Genomic DNA, 22433 nt, shown 5'->3' on the forward strand with positions numbered 1-22433 from the left:
ACTCTTTGTAAAAAATCAGCCACATCAACACGACCAATCTTTGTGTCCAATACGTTATTCAAAATAGATATGATTGAAGGAGCTGCATAAGCCAATTCTTTATCATATTGATATTTCATTTTGCCTTTGGATTTGGATGGGAAGGACATGTCTTGTGCTTGCGCTGCAACACAAAAATCCCAAAACATAAATATATCATCAGAAGAGATCTCCATACAAGTGAATTCCGAATCAGCAGTGAAGATTCGAAAATGGATTGGAGACTTCACAAATCCATCAAAATGACTTCAAAAAGAAAGCATATGCATATGCAATGGAACAAAAAGCGAAATGGAATGAACGGAATGCAGAATGAAATGAAATGAAAGTGAGAAAATGGAAGATGAAATGAAATGGAATGAGAATGAGAATGTGTTAAGGCGAAACGCATGGGAATACGTGCAAATGAAAATTGCTGATTTTAAAAAAGTGACTTAGTGTTTTCAAGGCATTATTGCATGAAAAATGAGTACATGTAAATGCAACATGTAAAGTGAGGTGGAGGGTGAAATGAAATACGAATGCAGGTGAAGAATACAATTCACATGTATGTGCGAATGAAGGTCAAAATGGAAAGCATGGAAATGGGAAACGAAAGTGAGATAATGAGTTTTATAGTCACTTTTGGTGAAAAGGAGAAGTCAAAGTACATGAGAAGTGAAAATGACATATTTTTGACTTTTCAAAATATGACTTTTAATCAAAATCAGACCTTTTTGATGCAATTACACATAAGAGATTTTGTGTAATCGTGTTGTGCGAATGGAAACAAAAAGTGAGATGGGTGAAAGTGGAAGTGGAAAATGGGATTACATGCATATGCGGATGGCAAATGAGATGAAAAGCATGTAATCGCATTTCGTTGAGTGAGAGATGAAGTGTTGCGACATGAAAAATGGTTGTGAAATGTGATGATGCTTTCAGATGTAGTGAAGCAAAAACAAGTTCTTGGGAAAGAATTTGCAATTTCTCCAAGTGGAGAAAACCAGCAAGCAAGCACAAAACACAATTAACAAAAGAAACAACGTACCTTCGGAAAACAACTCAAACATGCCCAAATGCAATACACTTCAAAACTCAAATTTGAAATTGGGACTTGGGAAAGAACCAAAAACATGAAAATGAATAAAAACTTCAAATTTAAAGGAAAAATGCACTTTCCATGGCAAAGATTTTCAAAAATGGCAACCATCAAGTAATTTCATACATAAAATCAGCAAGATAAGCATGAATTAAATAGCAAGGAAAAAGAAGTCCACTTACATAAAGATTAAATGCCAAAAATGAAGGAAAAAGATGCTCCAATGTTGAAAATTTCTCCAAAAATGGTAAGACTTTTTCCAACTTTGCAAATTCGAATAGATGAGGGCAGCAAACAAGGATTTCTTGTTAGAAGATGCCAAAACATGCCCTAAAAACACTCCAAGATCCAACGTCTTTGCAAATGAAAACTCATGGGATGTTTTTGGCAAAAAACATGTTTCACCAAGGAGCATAAGTAAATCAATTTGGTGTTAAAACACCAAAATGTTAACCCATATGCAATGTAATCACCAAATAGGAGCAAATCAATTCATCCTCATGCAAGTCGAAGAAAAGACACGAAAGTTACCAAAAATTGAGCACCTACAATCTGAGAAGAAAAACTCTTACAAACATTTGAGGATTTAACTTGACGAAAGCCTTCAAAAGGAATGCACAATAAAGTTACGTAAAGCACAATTCAAGGATTATGAATTGCCTTTATGAAGCTTTACTAATACATCAAAACAAAGAGGATGCACCTAGGAATCCATGAGAAAATTGCATTGGGTTGCAACAATTTTGGGATGTCAAAATTGAGGACAACATGCATCAGTTGTTACCTTACATATTCAGTTGGTTCTAACAATGTTACTATTTTGGGATGGTGATTGCATTAATGGTCTTAACAACTCATGGTCCTTAGATAACACTGCTATTCATAGTGCGAGCTTGGGTCAGCATTAGTTATTTCCTGACGGCTTCAATTATAGTAAGCTGTAGTTTCTGGAAATGATTGTGTTAGAATTTTTTGCATCAATGTTTCCTATAACACTTTGTGATACATCATCACGATAGAAGAGAGCTGAAAGATAAATCAATAAACAGATTGATAGTTTAGGCAATGTTATATTTTGGGACGGTACATTGATAGTGATATCTTGATGACTTAAATGTTTGAGGAATTATTTAAGCATCAAATTATTAACATTTCATTGTTTATTTAACTAAACTTTATTTAAAGTTAATAAAGTAATTTATATTGGCACCTTGAGAGTCATAAGGTATAATATTGTTTAAATAAATGCCACCGAAATATGGAGACATAAGGAGTTGATAAAATTAAATTTAAAAGATTTGCATGACCCTAATTAAGGCGTTAAGTTTGAAGTTATGAAAAGATATTTTGGAGCTTATTTTCTCGTGCTGAAGGTAAGGTGATTATTTCTGATAGTTTCTCTGATGAGAAGAAAAATCTTGAGTGGTTTCTGGAGTTGGTTCAACTGATCCTTCCAGAGGATGAAAACCCTTCTGAAGAAGATTGGCTTCAATAGTGGAAGATCTACTCTGGCTGACTTCTGGAAATATCATACAAGTGTTTCACATGTGCATTTAGTTGAGATATTTTGTTCGTTTCTTCTAGTGAATGAAGTGCAGGTTACAAACAATGTTTCCAGTGTTGAGTGATTTGAGGGTTATTGATCCTCTTGTGGCATTGGATTTTGAGAGTTTTGGAAATCCTTTTCTTTGGCTTTGGTGGGTGCTTTCTTCAAACCCTTGGAATGTGATTCTTAGTATCATGATTGCCAAATGCTTAGACATATGGTAAAAGAGATGTGAATTTGAAGTTACAGATTGATAGTTTTTGGTTCCATTTTTCACATTGTAGACCGCTGCCATGTAATTTTCAAAATAATATCAGAGAATCAAAGATGCAACCTCGTTTGTAAACTTGGTGTCAGCAAATAGGTCTAATTCTAAACAGCCAGATTTCTGAGCAGAGTTCAAGGTTGATATATTTGGTTCTGTTTAAACTATTTGCTGCACTTGATGGAATTTGTTTATAACCTGCTGTTGCAGATTGGACAGCTCTGGGATTTGTTAATCTGATCTCTCAGTAAATTTGGAGGCTAAGTAGCCCAATTGATCTAGTTTTCCCATCGACTCCAGGTACAAATCATACCAGAATCATAATCTGTCTTGAATCTTAGTGGATACGCACAGGGTACAGATTTTTTTGCCATTAAATTGTTTCAGAAAATTTAAATCAATTTTGATTGATTCTGGCAGTGGCATGGCAAATTCAAATTGATACCTCACTGGTTCCAACGGGTTTAACTTCTAAAACCAAACAAAAACAATGCGGACTTTATATTTTAACTGTGTTTTATAGTTCATGTGGTTCATATTGGAGACATCCAACAACGACGAGGGTGTGAGCAGAGTCTTCTGTACGGCGAAGGTGGGAACAGCTGTGCTGCGACCGCATGCATGACCATCGGTGAGAGCTGCAAGCCTGCAACATTGGAAGTACACATTGTGCTGACGTTTAAGTTAAAATGTTAAAATATAATAATATTAAAACAAAACCTAACATTAATTGTTATAATAATATAATTTATTTTGTTTATAAAATTTTATTTCCAATGGAAAAACACTGTAATTGTATTTCAATTAATAATAATTAATTTATTATATATCTTTTAATTTTTTTATAAATTTATATTATTTTAAATTGATATATAAAATTAGTTTAAATTTAATAATTAAAAGGAAAACCTAAGACTCAAACTAATTTGTTGCTCCGAAATTAAGGAAATTGTGTGTGCGTGTGCGTGTGTGCATGTGTGTGCGTGTGCGTGTGAGTGTGTGCGTGAGTATGTATGCGTACACACACATATTGCATGGATGTGCCCAACCTCGCAAAAAATTCTATCATACTGGCGTTACCCATGTGCCTGTACCCAATTCAGCCACTTAATTTGGAGGCATTAATCAAGGTACTTCTAAACAATTTAATTGACTAAATGTTAAGTATCTTCGATTTTCAATCTCCAGATTTATGGTGTTTGTTTTCATACATTATAAATGGCAATACAAAAAAATGTAAACCTTCATGCAAATATGTGCAAACTGTTGTAAAACAAAAATAGAAATCAAATAACAAAACCAACAGCAAACTAATTATAATGTGCAGCTAGTCTAATGTTTTTCACCAGTGAATGCATGACAATTGTCTGACAAAACACCTACATAGCTGAGTGGGTGAAACAAGCACGAAGAATTTTAGCAGCAGAAAGAGGTAGGACCAGTGTAACACGGGGACGCGTCCCCCCCCCAAAATCTGGGCCGTCTCGGAGACGGTGACGTCCCCAGGACGGGGGGACGGCGTCTCGGCGTTTCGGGCAGTGCCACTCAAAGCGCCACCGCCACCGGAGACAACGAGACGTCTCCGAGACGGGTGCAGGGGGACGCCAAGGAGTCTCCTCCATTGTGGGGGGACGCCTGGATGTCTCCCGCGGCAAGCAAAAAAGACATAAAAAAACAAAAAGTTGAACTCATTTTTAAAATGTTTTGATGTTTCTTATTTATTGTATTGGATTGTGGGGCCCATCCATTCCTCCTCCTTTGTTTAAAACCCTTCTATTCTTCATTTTGATTCACATTTGCATTTCTCATTGTTTGCAACAGCAAGAAGAAGAAGAGTGAAGAGCTGAGATAAGGATTTGTGCAAGAGTGAAGAGAGTGTTTGCAAGTGAAAAATGAGAGTTTAGGAGCAAGAAGAAGAAGAGGAGGGTGGTTTTGGGTTCCGGTTCACCGAATCTTGTTGAAGGTTTTAAAGCAAAAGGTAGGGTTTCTAACGTATTTGTATGATTTTGAAATGCATGTTTATGAATGTTTTTGTTTGTTTAGATGACCTCTGTTATCTCTGGACTGTTTGAAATGTCTATTTTCGATTGTTTAAACCGACGACTTCCACTCTCTTCGCACTATATTTGGGAAATTTTATTTTTATTTTTTTTAAATTTAAGTATAAAACAAAAATTGACTGCCAACTTTTTTTGTTAATTCTTACATACTGAAATTGGCTCAGAAAAGCCCAAATCCTACGGAACCATTGGCAGTCAATGTTCGTTTTATTTTAACTTTTTTTGTTAATTCTTACATACAGAAATCGGCTCAGAAAAGCCCAAATCCTACGGAACCATTGGAAGTCAATTTTCGTTTTATACTCAATTTTTTTATTTTTTATTTTTTTTAAATATTTCCCAAATATAGTGCAAAGAGAGTGGAAGTCGTCGGTTATGATTATCATTTATAAATTCAATAATTTAGCTTTATTAATTTTTGGTTTTTCATATTGTGAAATGCAGTGTCACAATGAATACTCATAGTGATGATGAGATGGAATTTCATTCAGATAGTGGCAGTGAATCAGAATATGAGCCTGGGCCTAAGGTTAGGACTAAGGATGATGATGACACTGTTAAAAGCCAATTTTTTTTTTATTTTTTTATTTTTTTTAATTAATATTTCCCAAATATAGTGCGAAGAGAGTGGAAGTCATCGGTTATGATTATCATTTATAAATTCAATAATTTAGCTTTATTAATTTTTGTTTTTTCATTTTGTGAAATGCAGTGTCACAATGAATACTCATAGTGATGATGAGATGGAATTTCATTCAGATAGTGGCAGTGAATCAGAATATGAGTCTGGGCCTGAGGTTGGGGCTGAGGATGATGATGACACTGTTAAAAGCCCAATTTTTTTTTTTTTTTTTTTTTTTTAATATTTCCCAAATATAGTGCGAAGAGAGTGGAAGTCGTCGGTTATGATTATCATTTATAAATTCAATAATTTAGCTTTATTAATTTTTGCTTTTTCATTTTGTGAAATGCAATGTCACAATGAATACTCATAGTGATGATGAGATGGAATTTCATTCAGATAGTGGCAGTGAATCAGAATATGAGCCTGGGCCTGAGGTTGGGGCTGAGGATAATGATGACATTGTTGAGAGGGGTGACCATGAGAGTGACATTGCAATTCCGGTTGGGCCAAATCAACAAGGGGCCCAAACTAGTTCCACTTCCATGGGTACTGGTTTTATACTATCTGGTACTCCATCTACTGATTGCCCCTCCCCAGCTTTGGCACAGTGGGCTAGGGGTAAGTTTGATCCAAAATCTCCTTTAAAACAATTTGCCACTAAAATAACAAGCGGACAAGGAACAGGTGGCACAAGAAAGTGGAGATGCAATATTTGTGGTGAAGATTGGTATGGTAGCATCACTAGAGTGAATGTACACTTCCTCTTTTGGACAGGTAAAGGTGTCCAACCATGTAAGTTTTTGGGTGAATCCACAAACTTGAAGATTAGAGTTGAATTCAACAAGCTTTGGGGAGTTCCAGAGGACTTGGGCGTTCCAGTGCCTACTACTTTGGCTGGTAGGCAACAGATTCAGACTATACAGGAGGTGCATGAGCAACAAATACAGGGGCAACAACACCGACGCATGTCTTCTTCTAGACCACAGCATAGAGCCTCATCTATTTCATTGCCAGGGGCAGCCTCCGTACCTTCCTCTACTTATAGCTCTATAGGTGTAGCAGCAGCTGAGACGAGCAAGGGGAAACGCAGGGCACAGTCTAGTGACAACAACCCTATAGCAGAATTGTTTGCAGCCCAGACGAGAGAGAAGTTAGATGCGTACATTGGGAGAATGTTATTTGCCAATGGCATTCCACTTCACATTGCTCGGTCTCCTTATTTTAAGGAGGCATTTCAAAAAGTAGCAAAGGCGGGATTACCATAATATGTGCCACCAGGTGGGCACAAATTGAGGACTAAAATCTTGGATGATGAGTATGCCAAGATTGGTGAGTCCATGGAGACCATGAAGGTTGTCTTGGAGGAATCGGGGTGTAGCATTGTCATGGATGGGTGGACGGACATTAGACACCGTCCACTCATCAATGTCATAGTCACATGTACAGAGGGCCCATTCTTTCTTAGGGCGGTTGATTGTTTGGGGCATCGAAAAGATGCTGATTTTCAGTTTCAAATTCTTCGGGAAGCCATTAAGGAGATTGGGCCACAAAATGTGGTCCAAGTAGTGACAGATGCAGCTCATGTGTGCAGAGCTGCAAGGAGGCTTATTGAGGCCACATATCGGCATATTTGGTGGACTCCTTGTTGTGTGCATGCTATGAAAAATGCTCTAAAGGACATGGGGAAGATTAGTTGGATAAAGGAAGTGGTGAGTGATGCTAGAGATGTGCAGATGTATATCTGCAACCACCAAACCTCACATGCACTATTTAGGAGCTTCGCCAACAACGAGTTCTTGAAGCCAGTTGAGACACGATATGCATCCTATTTCATTCTCTTGGAGAGAATGCTTGATTTGCAGGAGCCACTGCAACTAACGGTTATGACAAATGAATGGAATAGGTGGGATGGTTCCAGGTCAGAGCAGGGGATGAGGGTGAAGGATATAGTTAAGAGTGATGTATTTTGGAGCGATGCAAAATACATTGTCTCTATTATTAGGCCAGTCTTCGAGGTGATCAGGTATGGAGATGGGGATGCGCCCACACTTGGAGAGGTGTATGAGTGCATTGATTCTATGCTTGGGCAGATGATGGCAGTTGTGCAAGTGAAGGACCCTACATTAGCCTTCTACAATGATCACATTCGGCCTATTATTCAGTGTAGATGGGACAAACTTAACACACCCTTACACATGGCTGCATATGCATTGAATCTGAGGTGGTACATGACTAGGCCTGGTAGAGTTACGCCACTTCACGATGATGAGGTGATTTATATTATTATTATATAACACTTTAAGACTTGGATTCTTATCATTTGATAAATTAAAATCATTTACATTACTAGTATCTTGATTCTTCTATTTGCTAATAATTTGTACTTTTTAAATTCTTTCAAGTGAAGGAAGGGTTCTTCAAGTGCATAGACAAGATGTATGACCTTGAGACAGCAGCTAAGGTTTGCATTGAGTGGACCAAATTTGCTACTCTTAGGGGTTACAGACAAGCGGCAAAGGCAGATATCAAGACTATGGCACAAGAGGATCCCATTTTGTGGTGGTCTGCTTATGGACCGAAATCTACAACCACCACACTAGCTATTCGTTTGCTGTCCCAGGTACTTAGTTCCTCAACTTTTAACTTTTCATTGTTTATTGTTCAATTATCATTGTTCAACTTCTAATTCCCGAGTCTTACATTAGCCAATTATTTTTCATCTCAGGTTTCTAGTTCCTCAGCTTCTGAGAAGAATTGGTCTACATATAGCTTCATCTACTCTCTTAAGAGGAATAGACTTACCTCTCAAAGAGCAGAGAAGCTAGTGGCTGTACACAGTGTGTTGCGTATCAATGACCGCACCACAAGTGTGTACAAGGAAAGCCCAGCATCACGATGGGATGTAGAGCCTGAGGAGACATCGCAGATTGATGAGGAGGATGCTTTAGATCCAAACACAAGGCTAGTTGGTGTTCCCTTTTCAACTCTTGATCTTGGAGAGACTGATAGTTCCAGTGGCGATGAGTTTCAACCTCCAGGGGATGATCATTGATTTGGCATTTTGATTTGGACTCTTGGAGACTCGTAGTTTTTGTTTGCATTATATACTTATTTTGATATCATGGTTCATGGTACATGATACTTAATTGTAATCATCTTTATGTCATGAGTCATGACTCATATGATCATTGATTACTATTAGATAGTGGTATCTAGATACTCATACTATTGATCTGAAGACTGATATATAGTCTTATAGACTAATATTTATTATTTTGAATATTTTCTGATGTTCAATGTTCAATGTTCATTGTTTGTTTGTTATAACTTATTTGATCATGAATCATGATGTTCTAGTTGAAAACTTCAGTGCAATGTTCAATGTTTAAGTTTTTTACATCTATGTATCTTATATTGTATAATTGTAGTACATCTTTTCATAACTAGCATTTTAAGTATCATATGTATAGTATATACACCCTGCTCCCTCCGCCACCCCCCCATCCCCCGCCGCCATCCCCTCGCCGTCCCCAAATCAAGGTCCCTCTGTCCCCCCGTCTCGAAAACTTGTCCCTCCGTCCCCCCGTCTCCTAGGGCGGTGTAACTATGGGTAGGACATTAGATTTTTTCAAATATAACAAGCATTAAGATCTAAAGCCATAAGACGTTCAATAAAGCTTCTAGCAAGGTTTTAAACATAAAAAATAAGTTTAAACATAAGTGTTGTAAAAAAATATGAACTATGCAAGTTTTCATAACTAAGATCCAAAAAGTGAAACCATATGTAAACACGGAGCAAGAAAGGTGTAAAAATTACTCTGAGCTCAAAGATCTAAGAACGTTAATTAACACGTCCAATGTCAACGGATCAGAATTTCCTATATCCACCCTGCATAGTGCACACACATGAAAAATTAACTACTAACTCAAAGCATGGGCATTCAATACATGCATATTCACTGAAAACCATAGAACTGATAGAAAACAAATTGTCATGTAATGACAGATGAATCTCTTACCAAATCCTAGCCAATTTGTCCTGAATTTCTATATCTCCAATATTTACAAAGGTAATTGTTTCCTCCGTGTGTATATTTGCTTGCTCAATATCATAACTTGGCTGCTTATCTACTGGGAACTCTGTTAACTGCAAAAATCTGCATTATATGAGATAAGCTGGATATAATGTTAAAAATAGATTAACAATGCATCAGACCTGGATCAAAGTACTAATAATAATTAAAGTTTCAAAACCAATGGGTATCATAAGGCCATATAAAACATTGTGTGCATGCTAGTAAGTCAGTATTTTCCATAGATCAAAGAAAACAAAAGGCAAAACTCAAACTGCAAAACAAAAGATTTTGTAGAAACAACCTGGCATTAAATTAAGAACAGTCAGGACTACTAATTGTTCATCTTGTAAAGCAACTTTATATAGAGAGGTCCATATTACAAGAACCTCAGAATACAAGCAGGATCTCCCTAAGCAAACATCAGGTGAACCTCAAGAGACGCGAGCGGAACCATGAATATGGGTGCAGACTGCAGATGTGATGTGATGCCAAGGTCCATGTTGATGCATTTGCTTAAGCAAATGACTACTACAAATCTTCTTACGTGCATAAATATGACTATGGAAAATGCCCTCTCTACTTTTGTTAGGAAATGCATGTGTAGATGGGTAGAAGCTGCATGAGAAAAGAAAATCACTATGGAAGATGAAATAGTTGATCTTCATTGTGTAACCATCTGCTTTTGAGAAATTTCTAAAGGAATCTTGAAGTCAAGCTAATGCAGCTTGCGAAAATAGTCATATTCCATCATCAAAAAGTCAACCCTTGGTATGGTACAATAGCACCATATTTAGTCAATTTATCTAATCAAGGTCTATAATCAATATTGTCTGCTTCTTACTAAACATGTAATTTGCTCCTCTCTAAATTGTGAAGTCCTTTCATAATTCATATGTAACAACTGAGAATAGTTACAACTAGGAATCCTAAAAACACTGATCCGAGAGGATCTGTGATTTTGATCTGCTCACAGTGCAGTGAGGTCACTTCGTTGCTTATGAATTTGAGAGAAGTATTGAGGGGGTTCACAATAATTGAGAAGATTTATGAAAAGGAATACCAATCCAAAAGTAAATGTGATGCTGCTCCACTTGTAGTGCAATGGCATTACTTCATCTCATATTGATATAACTATGGATAATTTGGATAGGGGTTCCAAGATAAGCCATGTCTTGAGGAAGGGTAAGGGTTTGTAACAAGTGAGAAGATTTGTGACACGAAGTTCCTATCCAATACAATTTATGACTTAGATCTACTAGCAGTGCAATAACATCATTTCACGCCATATGACCATAGATAGTCTGACTAGAGTTGCCAAGACAATCCAAGTATTTAGAAGCATAGAGGGGCAAGCCCTTGTCTCCTCACAGCTCACCAGCAGCAAAACTAATCATCCCACTACTTGGTGCACCATTCAAAAAATAATCAATTCTATTGATTCCCTTGCAAGTTGGATGGAATCAAACAACAGCAGCAGCTAGTTACTGTCTTCACCGTAAGTTTCCCTGTCTCTATTGATTGATTTGGATGGAATCAAGCAACAGCAGTAGCTAGTTCTGACTTCAATATAAGTTTCCCTACCTCTATCAATTCTATTGATCGACTTGGATGGAATCAAGCAACAGCGACGGCTAGCTTCTGTCTTCACCAAAAGTTTCCCCACCTCTTCTAGAACACAGAGAAATATGATGACATCCTAACTCCTCTTCTAGAATACACGGATGTATCATGACATCCTAACTCCTCTCCAACTATGTCCTCTCTTTGAAGACATGGGCATCCTAATTCTTCATGAATCATGTTATGCAACTCTGACAGTGTCAACTATATTCTACACTTCTAAGGAAACAATAAAAGAGAGGAACTATATCAACAAAACATAAACAGATGTGCTGCTCCTAAACTAACACACCTGTATGGCAATGCATTACAATTATTCTTTCATACATTTATAAAAAGGAAGCAGCTAGTAGCCCTGGGCCCCTAATTAGTCATATGAAAGCATTCAATCTGTTCTACATTCTAGCTGAATTGAATTTTCATCTAAACCCTTCTTTGCAGCTTGTATGCCCAGTCACATGAGGTCCGAATAGAGAATTTTGGCCATATATTTCATAACCCTTCATCGTTTCTCCCCTCACAATGTGTGAAGCTGGTAAATAAATCCACACCAAAGATGTTGACATTGATGTTTTGGAAAATGATAAATCTTAAAAACACTTTGCAGCAAGATAGTAACCAAATTGATCAAGAGCATGTTGATATACTCTACAATTTTGGCTCTTGAGAAGAGCATTCAAGAAATCTAAAGAAACGCTCAAAGTACAGGTCAATCTTGAGATCCTACATCCAGACTGACATTAACATCCTCAACATTTCATCCTACAGAGAAGCTTAAACGGTGTGGAATTTGGTGGACATGTTAATCTTGGAGAAGCAACAAACCTCTACAGAGTGTTCAGAAATACCATAAATGATGAGAATGGTTTTGGCAGTATTAATATGATTATATTTGAAAAGTTCTGGATTTGTAAGACTGCAGTAAAACAAAGCTTGAGCCAATACAGGACCTGATTACATCATTAAAGGAAATCTCTATGCCAGGGAGTTATGATGATAGAAGATTGTTGGAAAAAATAGAGCAACAAAGATTGTTGGAAAAAATAGAGCAACAACAAACTTTATAAGATCTACTTATTTTCAATGATATTTTCAAAGTCGTTAAGTATTATGATCAACAACAGGATGCAGACCTTCTACATAGAAGGCTAATGAGATATCAGGAAATTGTTGCAAGACATAATCCTGATCTATGAAAAAAATGCTGTGACAAAAATCCATGTTCCACATTTACTATATTCAAACGAATGCCAAAATGGTTGACACGGATTTACAAGTATGTCAATCATCACATGGAGTAATCCTATAATAAATTTTAGTCAAAATTCATTCTAATTTTAAATGATTTAAAATGCTGTAAAATCTCTTTCTTTCAAGTATTAAAGCAACTAAACATTCAAAAACAAGGGACAGAAAATCAAATAAAGTAAAGAACTGAAATGCACAAACCTGAATATTGCCTGAATTATAACCACCTAAATGACCAAGTGTAAACCAAGATCGTAATGCCTGCATCCAATACCAAATGTCTAGTATAAGCAACGTCATGCTTCCAATGCTAACTTTAAAAGTTATAAGTGAAAAATTCCCACAATTAAATATGCAAATGTAAAGGGAATTTGTATTTGAATTACGCTGCCAATTATCCTTAAATTGTCGTCTGATGGAGCATGTTCAAATTCCAACCATATGTAGGAATCAGAGTAGTCAAATCTGCAAAAGTTTAATAAGATCACGTGAAATAGTTTACTTTCTACTTTATTTTAAATCTAGAGTTGGACTCAATCTTCAAAAACTTAAATTTTAAAAAAGCCTTGATATGTTATAACCACTAAATTCCACCCCTAAGGATTCAAGATTGTGACTGTATGCAAACAATGTTATAGCTGTTTCAAGAATGCCTTAAATATGTGAATTATCAAGATCAATATTGAAAGACATTTTCATTAGCACACATAACCCTCAAATTCTTTCACAACACAAAGCAGGATCCTTTATCTGTGGTTATGATACCTGTACAACATTGTCTTATCAATGAAGGAAAACAATTTATTTGTGGTTGTGATTTAGGTGAACAGAATGACTGACTACAATGAAAAACACTAGAAGTGTCAAGATACTGATATCAAGGAATGGAAGAGCTAGGAAAAAATACGACTTCTGACCACCAAGTATTCAAACTAATAAATGGATCAATGTGTGCAAACAATTTAATGATACAATTCTAAGAAAAGGGTAGGAAATATACTACAAACCTGTCCTCCGCACTGGAAATAAATGGTCAAAAAAGAGAAAGATTCTAGTGTTAAATGCAAAACCATTAAACACTAGGAATATACGTTGACTAAACTCATAGTCAACTACATAGTATATGGCTACTTCACTCTGTATGGGACAGTTGTATAGCTAGTCAAACTTCCTGTGCAGTACCTCACAAATGGTTAATGCCAATACAGTAAACTAACCACCCATGTCCTAAAGATGACAACTATGTAACTGCATTTCTTTACCATGCTAGTAAAGAGATAAGGTGAGCGGCCTAAGGTGGTGCAAAACATCTCCTGCACAGGATAATATATTTAGGATATAAAAGAAAAACACCCTCTTCCTGAGGTGAATTATTGTTATCCCAATCTATTTTCCAAAGAATGGAGATTAGTCAAAAATAGTGCCTACCATGATCGAAATCAAATGCGAAGCAAATACTCGTATTTATAAATGTGTAAATCCAATTTGCAGGGTTCTTTGGGTACTCCTTTATCCTTTATCCATATGGGTATGGTCCCGGGCCAGCATGGGCAGCATAGAACCCAGGTTTCACTCCAAGATCTCAGAGTGGCTAGAACCGACCCTGTGTGAACCCAGAACCTGCAGTGCAACCACACTTGAAAAGAGAGGAAAAACAGTTTTAAACATTGTTAATCCCAAAAGATATCCAATTCTGCCTTAAAACTGTTTTTCTTGATTTCACAAGCATTAGTGAAAAAAACAATATTTTTGCCTACAAGCTGCCATTGTTGGTTTTTGGAAGGTTACTACTGTTTTCTTTGAAGGTGAGGGATACAGAAGAGAAACAGCTGCACCCAAAAAAATATTTCTCTCTCAAATTTGAGTAAATCTTGTACTTTTTCCTCCTATCAAAAAAAAATCTTCTACTTTTTCCCAGGTTTTGAAGAACTTCCTATAGATTCAAAAAAATACAATTCTTTTTTCTTAAAGTTTTGAGCTTTTTAGTTCTTAACTTATTTTACATTATATAGAGGTTAAGAAGCCTTTTTTAACTTGTAAGGCTGTAAACTTGTTATATTCTTTTCTTTAATGTTCGTATAGAATGATTAGTTCTAGGTTAGTTTTTTTAGGTAAGAAGCAAAGTAACAAGAATCGGAATCGGATCGGAATCGGCAAGGCCGAATCAAATCGTGAATCGGCCATGAATCGGAATCGAATCGGCCATGAATCGGAAAATTTAAAAAACCCTTGAAATTTAGTGAGTAACTTATTTCATAAACCCTTTATCGCTGATTCAATTCACCGATTCACAAAAAATCGTTTGGCTTGAATCGAATCGCCAAATCGCGTGAATCGCATGAATCGCCGTGATTCTTGGAACTATGGTAAGAAGTCAGAAAGACCATCTAAAAATTTATTAAAACTAAAGAAAACGATACAAAGGAAAAGCCAAGCAAAATCGACTAGCACTAAAAGATGACAGAAGGTGTCAAAAAGACTGCATTAAGCTTTCTTTCAGCTCACAATGGGGACAAGAGAGTGAATGACAACAAAATCTTTCGTATGCTTCTGCACATTGTCATCTGTAGAACCTGCCACAACAGAAGGATAAGAAATGTCCAAATTTGCTTGATCCGCATGTTTCTTTTGATCCTTGTATTTTCCAGGAACCTCAGAATTCTTTAACGAAGCTACCAATGGAATTGCAACTGTTCTCTCCTGCTGGCCTTGAGGAGTTGAATCATTCTTCTTGGAAGATTTTGATGTAGAGAGAAAACCCACTCTTGATCTTGAATAAACATTTTGTTTCCAACCTTGTGGTGATCTATAAGAGCATCTTTCCACCATGACTGTTTTACTTTTGAGATGACATGCTGCCACAATATGGCCTATTTCAAAACATCCTCTACAACATAAGGGAAGTCCTTCATAATCTAATAATAGGGTCCAAGTCCAACCAGCAACATGAAATTATGTTTGAAGAAACTTTTTAAAGAGGGCTATTTCTACCAAAAATCAAGCATAAGTCGTACAAAAAAAAATTAGGAGTATCTTTATCAACCACCAAGAAAATACCTGAGTTTCTGATGAATTTAAAACAGGAATTGATCCAAAATTGTAGCAGAAGATTTTATAGATTAACCCAGATTTGCATCAAGTTTAAAGATTCAAAAGAAGGGTTGAAGGCTAGATGCCAGGGCTTTAGTAACAATGAGTGTTGATGCTAGGATCAATAATGATCATAATGTATTAAATCTCAATCCTTGTTAGAGCGAAAAATTGCAATGAAGAATCCATGGTCACCTAGGTAGATTTTTGAATCATTTCCAAAAGTAGATGTCAATTTGCCTTTACCAAAATGTCCAAATTCAAAATTAATTGGCCATTGATGGTTTAAGAGGCAAATCAGAGCCATGTGTAGACAAAAATTCCTCTTCTAAAACTTTGTCCACGAACTCCAGAACAAGAATATCTTAGAGACTTACGAGGTTCATTTCATGGCCAAAAAAAGAGGGTTTAACAGATGGATTAGCCTGTACTTATCTAGGTTGGTTGTCCCACATGCAAAGAGCTCAATTAAAATTGACATAGTGCTACTTACTAAATAACATGTGACCATGTTTTAACAACTTCTTGGTGGTGGGAGTTATTGTTCAAATTGTACCCAATGTGGAAATGAAAATTAGAGCTCATACAATCAAATGAAAGCTATTTGTACATTATTTCTAGCTTGGGAATAAGAATTTGTCAAAAGACAAATAAGGTTTCTAAAACAAAAAATAATAAGATATATTAAGGAACAACAGGATTTCGACATAATAAATAATGAATCGAAGGAAAGAGTGCAACTTGTTTCCAAAAATGCCTTGCAAAGACCACCTAGTGGCTTACCATAACAGGCTAGCGCACATCCTTTCATGCCACCCTCTTCCCAAGAAAAAGAAAACCCATTTCTCTCACATAAATCGAAGGAAAGAGTGCAAGTTGTTTCCAAAAATGCCTTGCAAAGACCACCTAGTGGCTTACCACAACAAACTGGCGCACATCCTTTCATGCCACCCTCTTCCCAAGAAAAAGAAAACCCATTTCTCTCACATAAAAGAGACCTATTGAAAAAAACCACTTCAAAAATAAGGCAAAAGAGGTAGTTGAGGAGAGCATGGCTTGTGCATTTAAGTTCCTTTCATCTTGTTAAATACTATATTGGCGAGATATGGTCACAGCAATTTCCAATACAAATGTTATTTATATTAGCCTTGGGTATGAGAAAGGTGTACCACCTTATTGGATGAAGAGAGCTTTCATAGAGGCATCATTCAAAGAAATCAAGAATAAGTGGTCCAAAATAGTTGTCCATTTTTTATGAGTTCAAAAATTGCAATAATAGACTGCTAATCAATGTCATTGCATTGTTGGGTCAAGGGCCTCGCTAAATTGGCAAGAGCTTCCTGTAGTAAAGCACAAGATTGTGAGGTCCAATCTCCCCCAACCCATGTGGTACCAAAGGTTGTGTCATGCTAGTGAGACTAGCCACATTAAAAAGTTTACCAAGTGCACCACAGTTTGCAAGGGGTGTTATACCCAATTCCTAAAACCTAAAAAATGTCATTGCAATATCTCCTAATGGGGTGATTTTTTTTAAGACAATAGGTCATGGGGGAGACTGAAAGATACAATGCTAATATCCTCATACAACTCATTAATATGGTGAGCCTTGAAAAGGTCGTCCAATTCATAACAAACAACACTAAAAATTATAGGGCAATTGTGCAATAGTGGATGGTACATATGGGCATGTTTTTTGGATGTGATGGATTATCCACTCACTCAATCTATGACGATACATCAACTGCCACAAAAACCTCCTCAAGAGTAGGCATATTGAGGAGGGTTGTCTTTGTACCTAATGATGACATTTCAATGGCCTTATACTCACAACTCTCACCATTTGTTCTTGTTCCTATTCCTATCACTTCCTCTTCTTCTACAATTATGCTCCAAGATTTGTCAACTTCTCACCACCGACCTTGACTCCAAGGCTTGACCAACAAAATATTGTCAACGATGTAGTGTCTAGCAGTTTAATTGGTTGGAATCTTCCCCAAACATCTAGAGGTACCTATGTGCCGATGATGTTAAGAAGTAACCACATAGCATGTTGGGTCATGTAGAAGGCATTGCATTGAAGGCACATAGACTCATGTATCCACTCAGACAACACTCATGCCCAATTGTATACTTTCTCAACGCTTAAATCTTGCATACAATCTATCATCCAAAATGCCATGTCTAATGCGCACCTAGCCCCATCAACCCACATTTCATGAGGTTCAAATATGCATTACCATTCCGTTGTGGCGAGAAAAGTTTTATTAAGTCCTCGGCTCTCTAAAATCCTTATTTTATCCTTCTCTTCCTATGTTGGGTCCTTCCTACACATGCATTTGATGAGGTTTTCCCCATGCTAGTGAGAATCCTCAACAAGTTTCCCTACAATGCTGCCCATTGAGGGTATGTTGAATACTCCTATGAAGTCCATGGACCTATCAGAGATAGTGGTCTAGTTCCCACTATAGTTGATGGTAGACTAGCAAGTACCTCTAGTGTATGTACCACCATTATACAAAGATATAGTTTGAATTCCCTTGAGTTAAAGAACAAAATTTACACTACTTTGTCAACCTTGGTATGGCAGACTGCAAACTTGAACATGTGATTGCCTTACATACTTAGCCACCAACTTGAACACTCACTTCTTGTCAAGTTTTCCAATACCAATGAAAATGTTAAAACAAATTCGTTGACTTTTCACTTTCTTGCTATAATACAAAGTTAGAAAGTCCTATTTGAATTTTACTTGCTATTGCTCACCATGAATAGAGCTTGTGCTCTTGGCAATGAGCAATAACCTTTACAAAGGCCTTCAATTTAGAATGCCTTCTTAATCCATTATGATAACTATCATGATGAGGTTTGTTACATACCTCCTTCATGAACTTTTTATATGATTGTTTAAATTGCATTATTAAAGACGAGATGTTGCTATTTGAAATATATTTTATATGTCTATTGATGGCTTAATGGAATTTTTGATGGAAATTCTAGTAACTAATATTTATTTTATTGATACCTACTATGATAAGAAGACTATTTCTAACTATATTGTGTGCCTAAGTAGATGCAAGATATTAGATCGCTCTTGTAGGAGGGAGAGTATCATTAGGGAGAGGGGTGCAAACACAAGGAAAGGTCAAAATTCCTATCTGGTCTAGGACATAGAAATAAGTAACTTTGGGTTTTTCAGTGCCCTAGAATCATAGGGTCAAGATTTGTTCGCTAGTTGTCAATTAGCCAGTGTTGTGGTTAGGTGACCTTTCTCTAATTAAATCAAACTGAATCAATATTGAAGAGAACCTTCATCATTATTATATAAAAATTGAATCAATAATCTAAGGAATTCAATTATTTCAATCAGCCTTATAAGTACCTAAATGTATGCATGTATGTATGTATATATGCATGAGCTACATAAATGTGTATGTATATGAATAGGTATATATACATACAAACATTCATGAAGTTAAACGATCAAATGTATCTATGCATAGATTTATACACATAAAGAGTATAGGTTATGCAGCTCAAGGATCACCCCATGGCTAGATATTGAGATGCTTATTCAATCTTTGAAGGGTCATGGTGGAGTTAGAATATTTTAACTCCATCTTGCTGCACCCGTGACTTTCAAGAAAGAATTTCATTTGCTTCGTGGAGAAAGTAATAAGAAATCATCGAAGAGAAAGAATTCTTTTTCTCAACTACTATGCTTTATTCTTTCCTTCTCTCAAACCAAGAATTGTTTTTGTGTTCCGCAATTTATTAAATCTTTCTTCAAAACTAAGCACGGTGTTGTGCTCTACAATTATTCATTCACTTTTTTGAGCCAAGAGCTGCTTGTGCTTGTCATGAGCCCAAAATGATCAATAAAGAGATAATGAATGTATATATAAATGAAATAATTAGTCGTAATACTAATGAATATATTTATTATTATTGTTTAATAAATATATTTATTCTAATATTAGATTAAAATAATACATGTTATCAATACAAAATATTGATCATATATCACTGTTATCAATCTATATATCAATATATATAATTGACAAACAAGACACTCTTACTAATATTAAAATATATTTCTAAATAACCCCTAATCAAGACTAAATAATTTCTAACCAACTAAATATACTCTAATCAATATTAATATAATCAAATTCATCTAACGGGCATGACTTTTCAGAGGTCATGATGACCTATTTATACATGGTCTCCAAATGTCACATAAGGGGGGAAAATGACTATCAAGGAATGGAATAGTATGATGTCCCCTTTTTGGGACATTAGAAATATTGAAGCCTTATTTAATATAATGTTAAAATTGACTCTGAGACATAGACTCAAAATATTAAAAGGTCAATTTAATATTATAAAGACAGCAAAAGGTCAAGGAGGAATAAGACGAATAATTAGAGGGAAGTTGAAAAGTCACAAGGGAATATGACGAAAGCCAGAGGGGAGTCAAAGAGTCTTAGCTTGTGTATTAAAAGGGGAAAGAGGCTCATTGTTGGGCATACTTGATTTATTATTTCAGATTTCAATTTCTCTCTTGCGGGAGTGTTTGGATAGCTTCAGCTTTCAACTAGTATGAGGACGTAGCCCCCCGTGCCAGCAGACAGGGGACTCAAACCCATTGTCCGGGGAGACATCAATTCAAGTGTTTCGCATGTTGCTTACCAGGTTCTTTTCTCAAGTTTTTCCAATCTGACTGTTAAGCTGTATTTAGGATTGGATGTTGGAAGTCGATTATTGTATTGTTGTTGTATAATGCAATAATGTGTTCTAAGGAGTTGTATAAGAGTTTTTTGGTCTTTTATATTACTAGTTTGTAACGGATTTTATATGCTTGAATAGTGAATACTATTATGAGAAGAACGGGTTAGTACCTTATGGTAAATCTTCTGATTTTCTACTATGTTTCGTAACACATCTGCCTATATTCAAGTGCTAAATATCAGTTTGAGGAAACAACCAGATAACTATCAATTGGGTTATTTCCTATGGTTTACATTGCTGGTTTTATTTTTGATACGGTTTCATGTTTTTTATGACCTAAATGTTATTCTAAGGGAAAATGAGCAAATATCTGATTAGGGATATTTCAGTGGTATCAGAGTCGTATATCCTGCCATCCTAAAGGGTTGAATCTACAGAAATGAAATATTCGTAGACCATGTTGATTCAACAATTAGGGTTTTAATTGTCTGCAATAGATTATTGTGAATATTGCACTCAAGGAGAAGCAACACAGATATTGAATTTTATTTTGAGGGAGTTCTGAAAAGTACTGCAGTGACTATATTGCCTTGGGAAAGAATTGATATCTTTGGAAGCTTTGTCATGCAGTTTTGAGAGGTATCGTGCAGAATATTGTAGCTTAGAAGAGTGTATGTGCCGACTATAGTCATAAGACTAGGCAGAAATAAGAAAGGCATTAACTGCGACCAACAGAAGTTAGAACAGTGCCTACTCTGTGGGACCTTGCTGAGTAATTTTTCGAACTGGAGACATTAAAAATTGAAGTATGTGGTTTCTGTGAAACGATAGGAGGAGAATACGAACGCAAGAGTTACAGGGTTGTTTAACAATCGTGGGCAATATTGTAACAAATGACTTCAAATGTGCCGCAATAGATATTTCTAGCAAGAATTAAAATATTAATTCATTTGGGCAAAGAATATCATTGTATTGAATAATGTTTGTGCGACAAATAATATAAGGCCATGGAATCAATATCTTTGATTGCTCTCATCATGCGTGATGCTTAGGGATTGTTGTGCGGAGGCCGGCGATTGAAGATTATAGAGGACGTTTCATTGCCTAGAGAAGCTTTTCGATTGTGCGAATAGGTTTTGTGCGGTTATAACAACAGTTTGAATTTCCTCTAAGGTGCAATCTGGAGCAATAACAATATTCAAGGGAAGAAGTCGGAGGATAGCATCGTTTCTGAGATATTAACGAGTCAAAGACAGAGTAATGATGGAAGTAGTTCTTTGTGGTGTATGAAGGGCATCGAGTATCCACCATAACTTGTCATCGACTGGTCTACTATTGTTGGAGCCTAAATGGTGACTTTCATCTCCAAGTGGGAACTCTTTGCACAAAATGCAAGTGTATGTAATGTAGGTGGAATGCTTTTATAGGTTCATCTATTCTAAAGGTATTTACTACATAATATTCCTCATTCACGACAATAATAACGGTCAGCATTTTTGCACAACTTCACTCTTCCAGGAAGGCCCAACCCTTCACAACTTTTGTCATCAGTGTCGTTGTCAATTAAGTTTGAATATCAGTTCTTGGGCGTCAATAAGTTTTGGCAGGAGTTTGTTGTAATAGAATTCAAGTCGTGTGGAGGTGTTTGTGAAAAGTAAACATTATTCGACTTTTTATGCTATGTAATTGCCAATACCAATAGAAACGGATTATAACATTATAGGAACTTTTCGGGGGTCTTTGTTGAGTGCCAAATTGTCACGTATGATTGAAGGAGACAGTAATTATTCTGTGGATGCATTACCAAGAAATTTTTTCATTGTACTTTTAAAGGTTGTGGTCCATATTTGAATTGAAGATGGATGCCACGTGTTTGAGTTTATCAAATAGGCAATATATGACTATTGTACAAGGACAAATAATTGTTCATTGTCGAATTTCAACACTGGGCATGAGTGTAATGTAGCAATCAAATTTTCATAACCAATTTGAAGACACCTAAAGATCTATTGTCTCCTAACTTAATAAGTAATTGATTCCATTTCACATGACATT

General features: G+C 36.1%; 1 protein-coding gene across 2 annotated transcripts in view; it reads right to left on the reverse strand.

Annotated features, from left to right (window-relative positions):
- LOC149563004 (uncharacterized) overlaps nt 1-22433 on the reverse strand; it is a 92509-nt gene that overhangs the window by 19147 nt on the left and 50929 nt on the right. For both annotated transcript variants that reach the window (XM_089826444.1, XM_089826443.1), the window contains exons 4-7: nt 12947-13025; nt 12762-12821; nt 9636-9763; nt 9434-9505 (exon numbers count right to left, since the gene is read on the reverse strand). In XM_089826444.1, coding sequence (XP_089682570.1) covers nt 9434-9505; nt 9636-9763; nt 12762-12821; nt 12947-13025 — 339 coding nt within the window. The remainder of the gene's footprint in view (nt 1-9433; nt 9506-9635; nt 9764-12761; nt 12822-12946; nt 13026-22433) is intronic.

This window comes from Cupressus sempervirens, chromosome 4 (genome assembly GCF_028749045.1).
Source record: "Cupressus sempervirens isolate cs-2001-9-10 chromosome 4, ASM2874904v1, whole genome shotgun sequence".
NCBI lineage: Eukaryota > Viridiplantae > Streptophyta > Pinopsida > Cupressales > Cupressaceae > Cupressus > Cupressus sempervirens.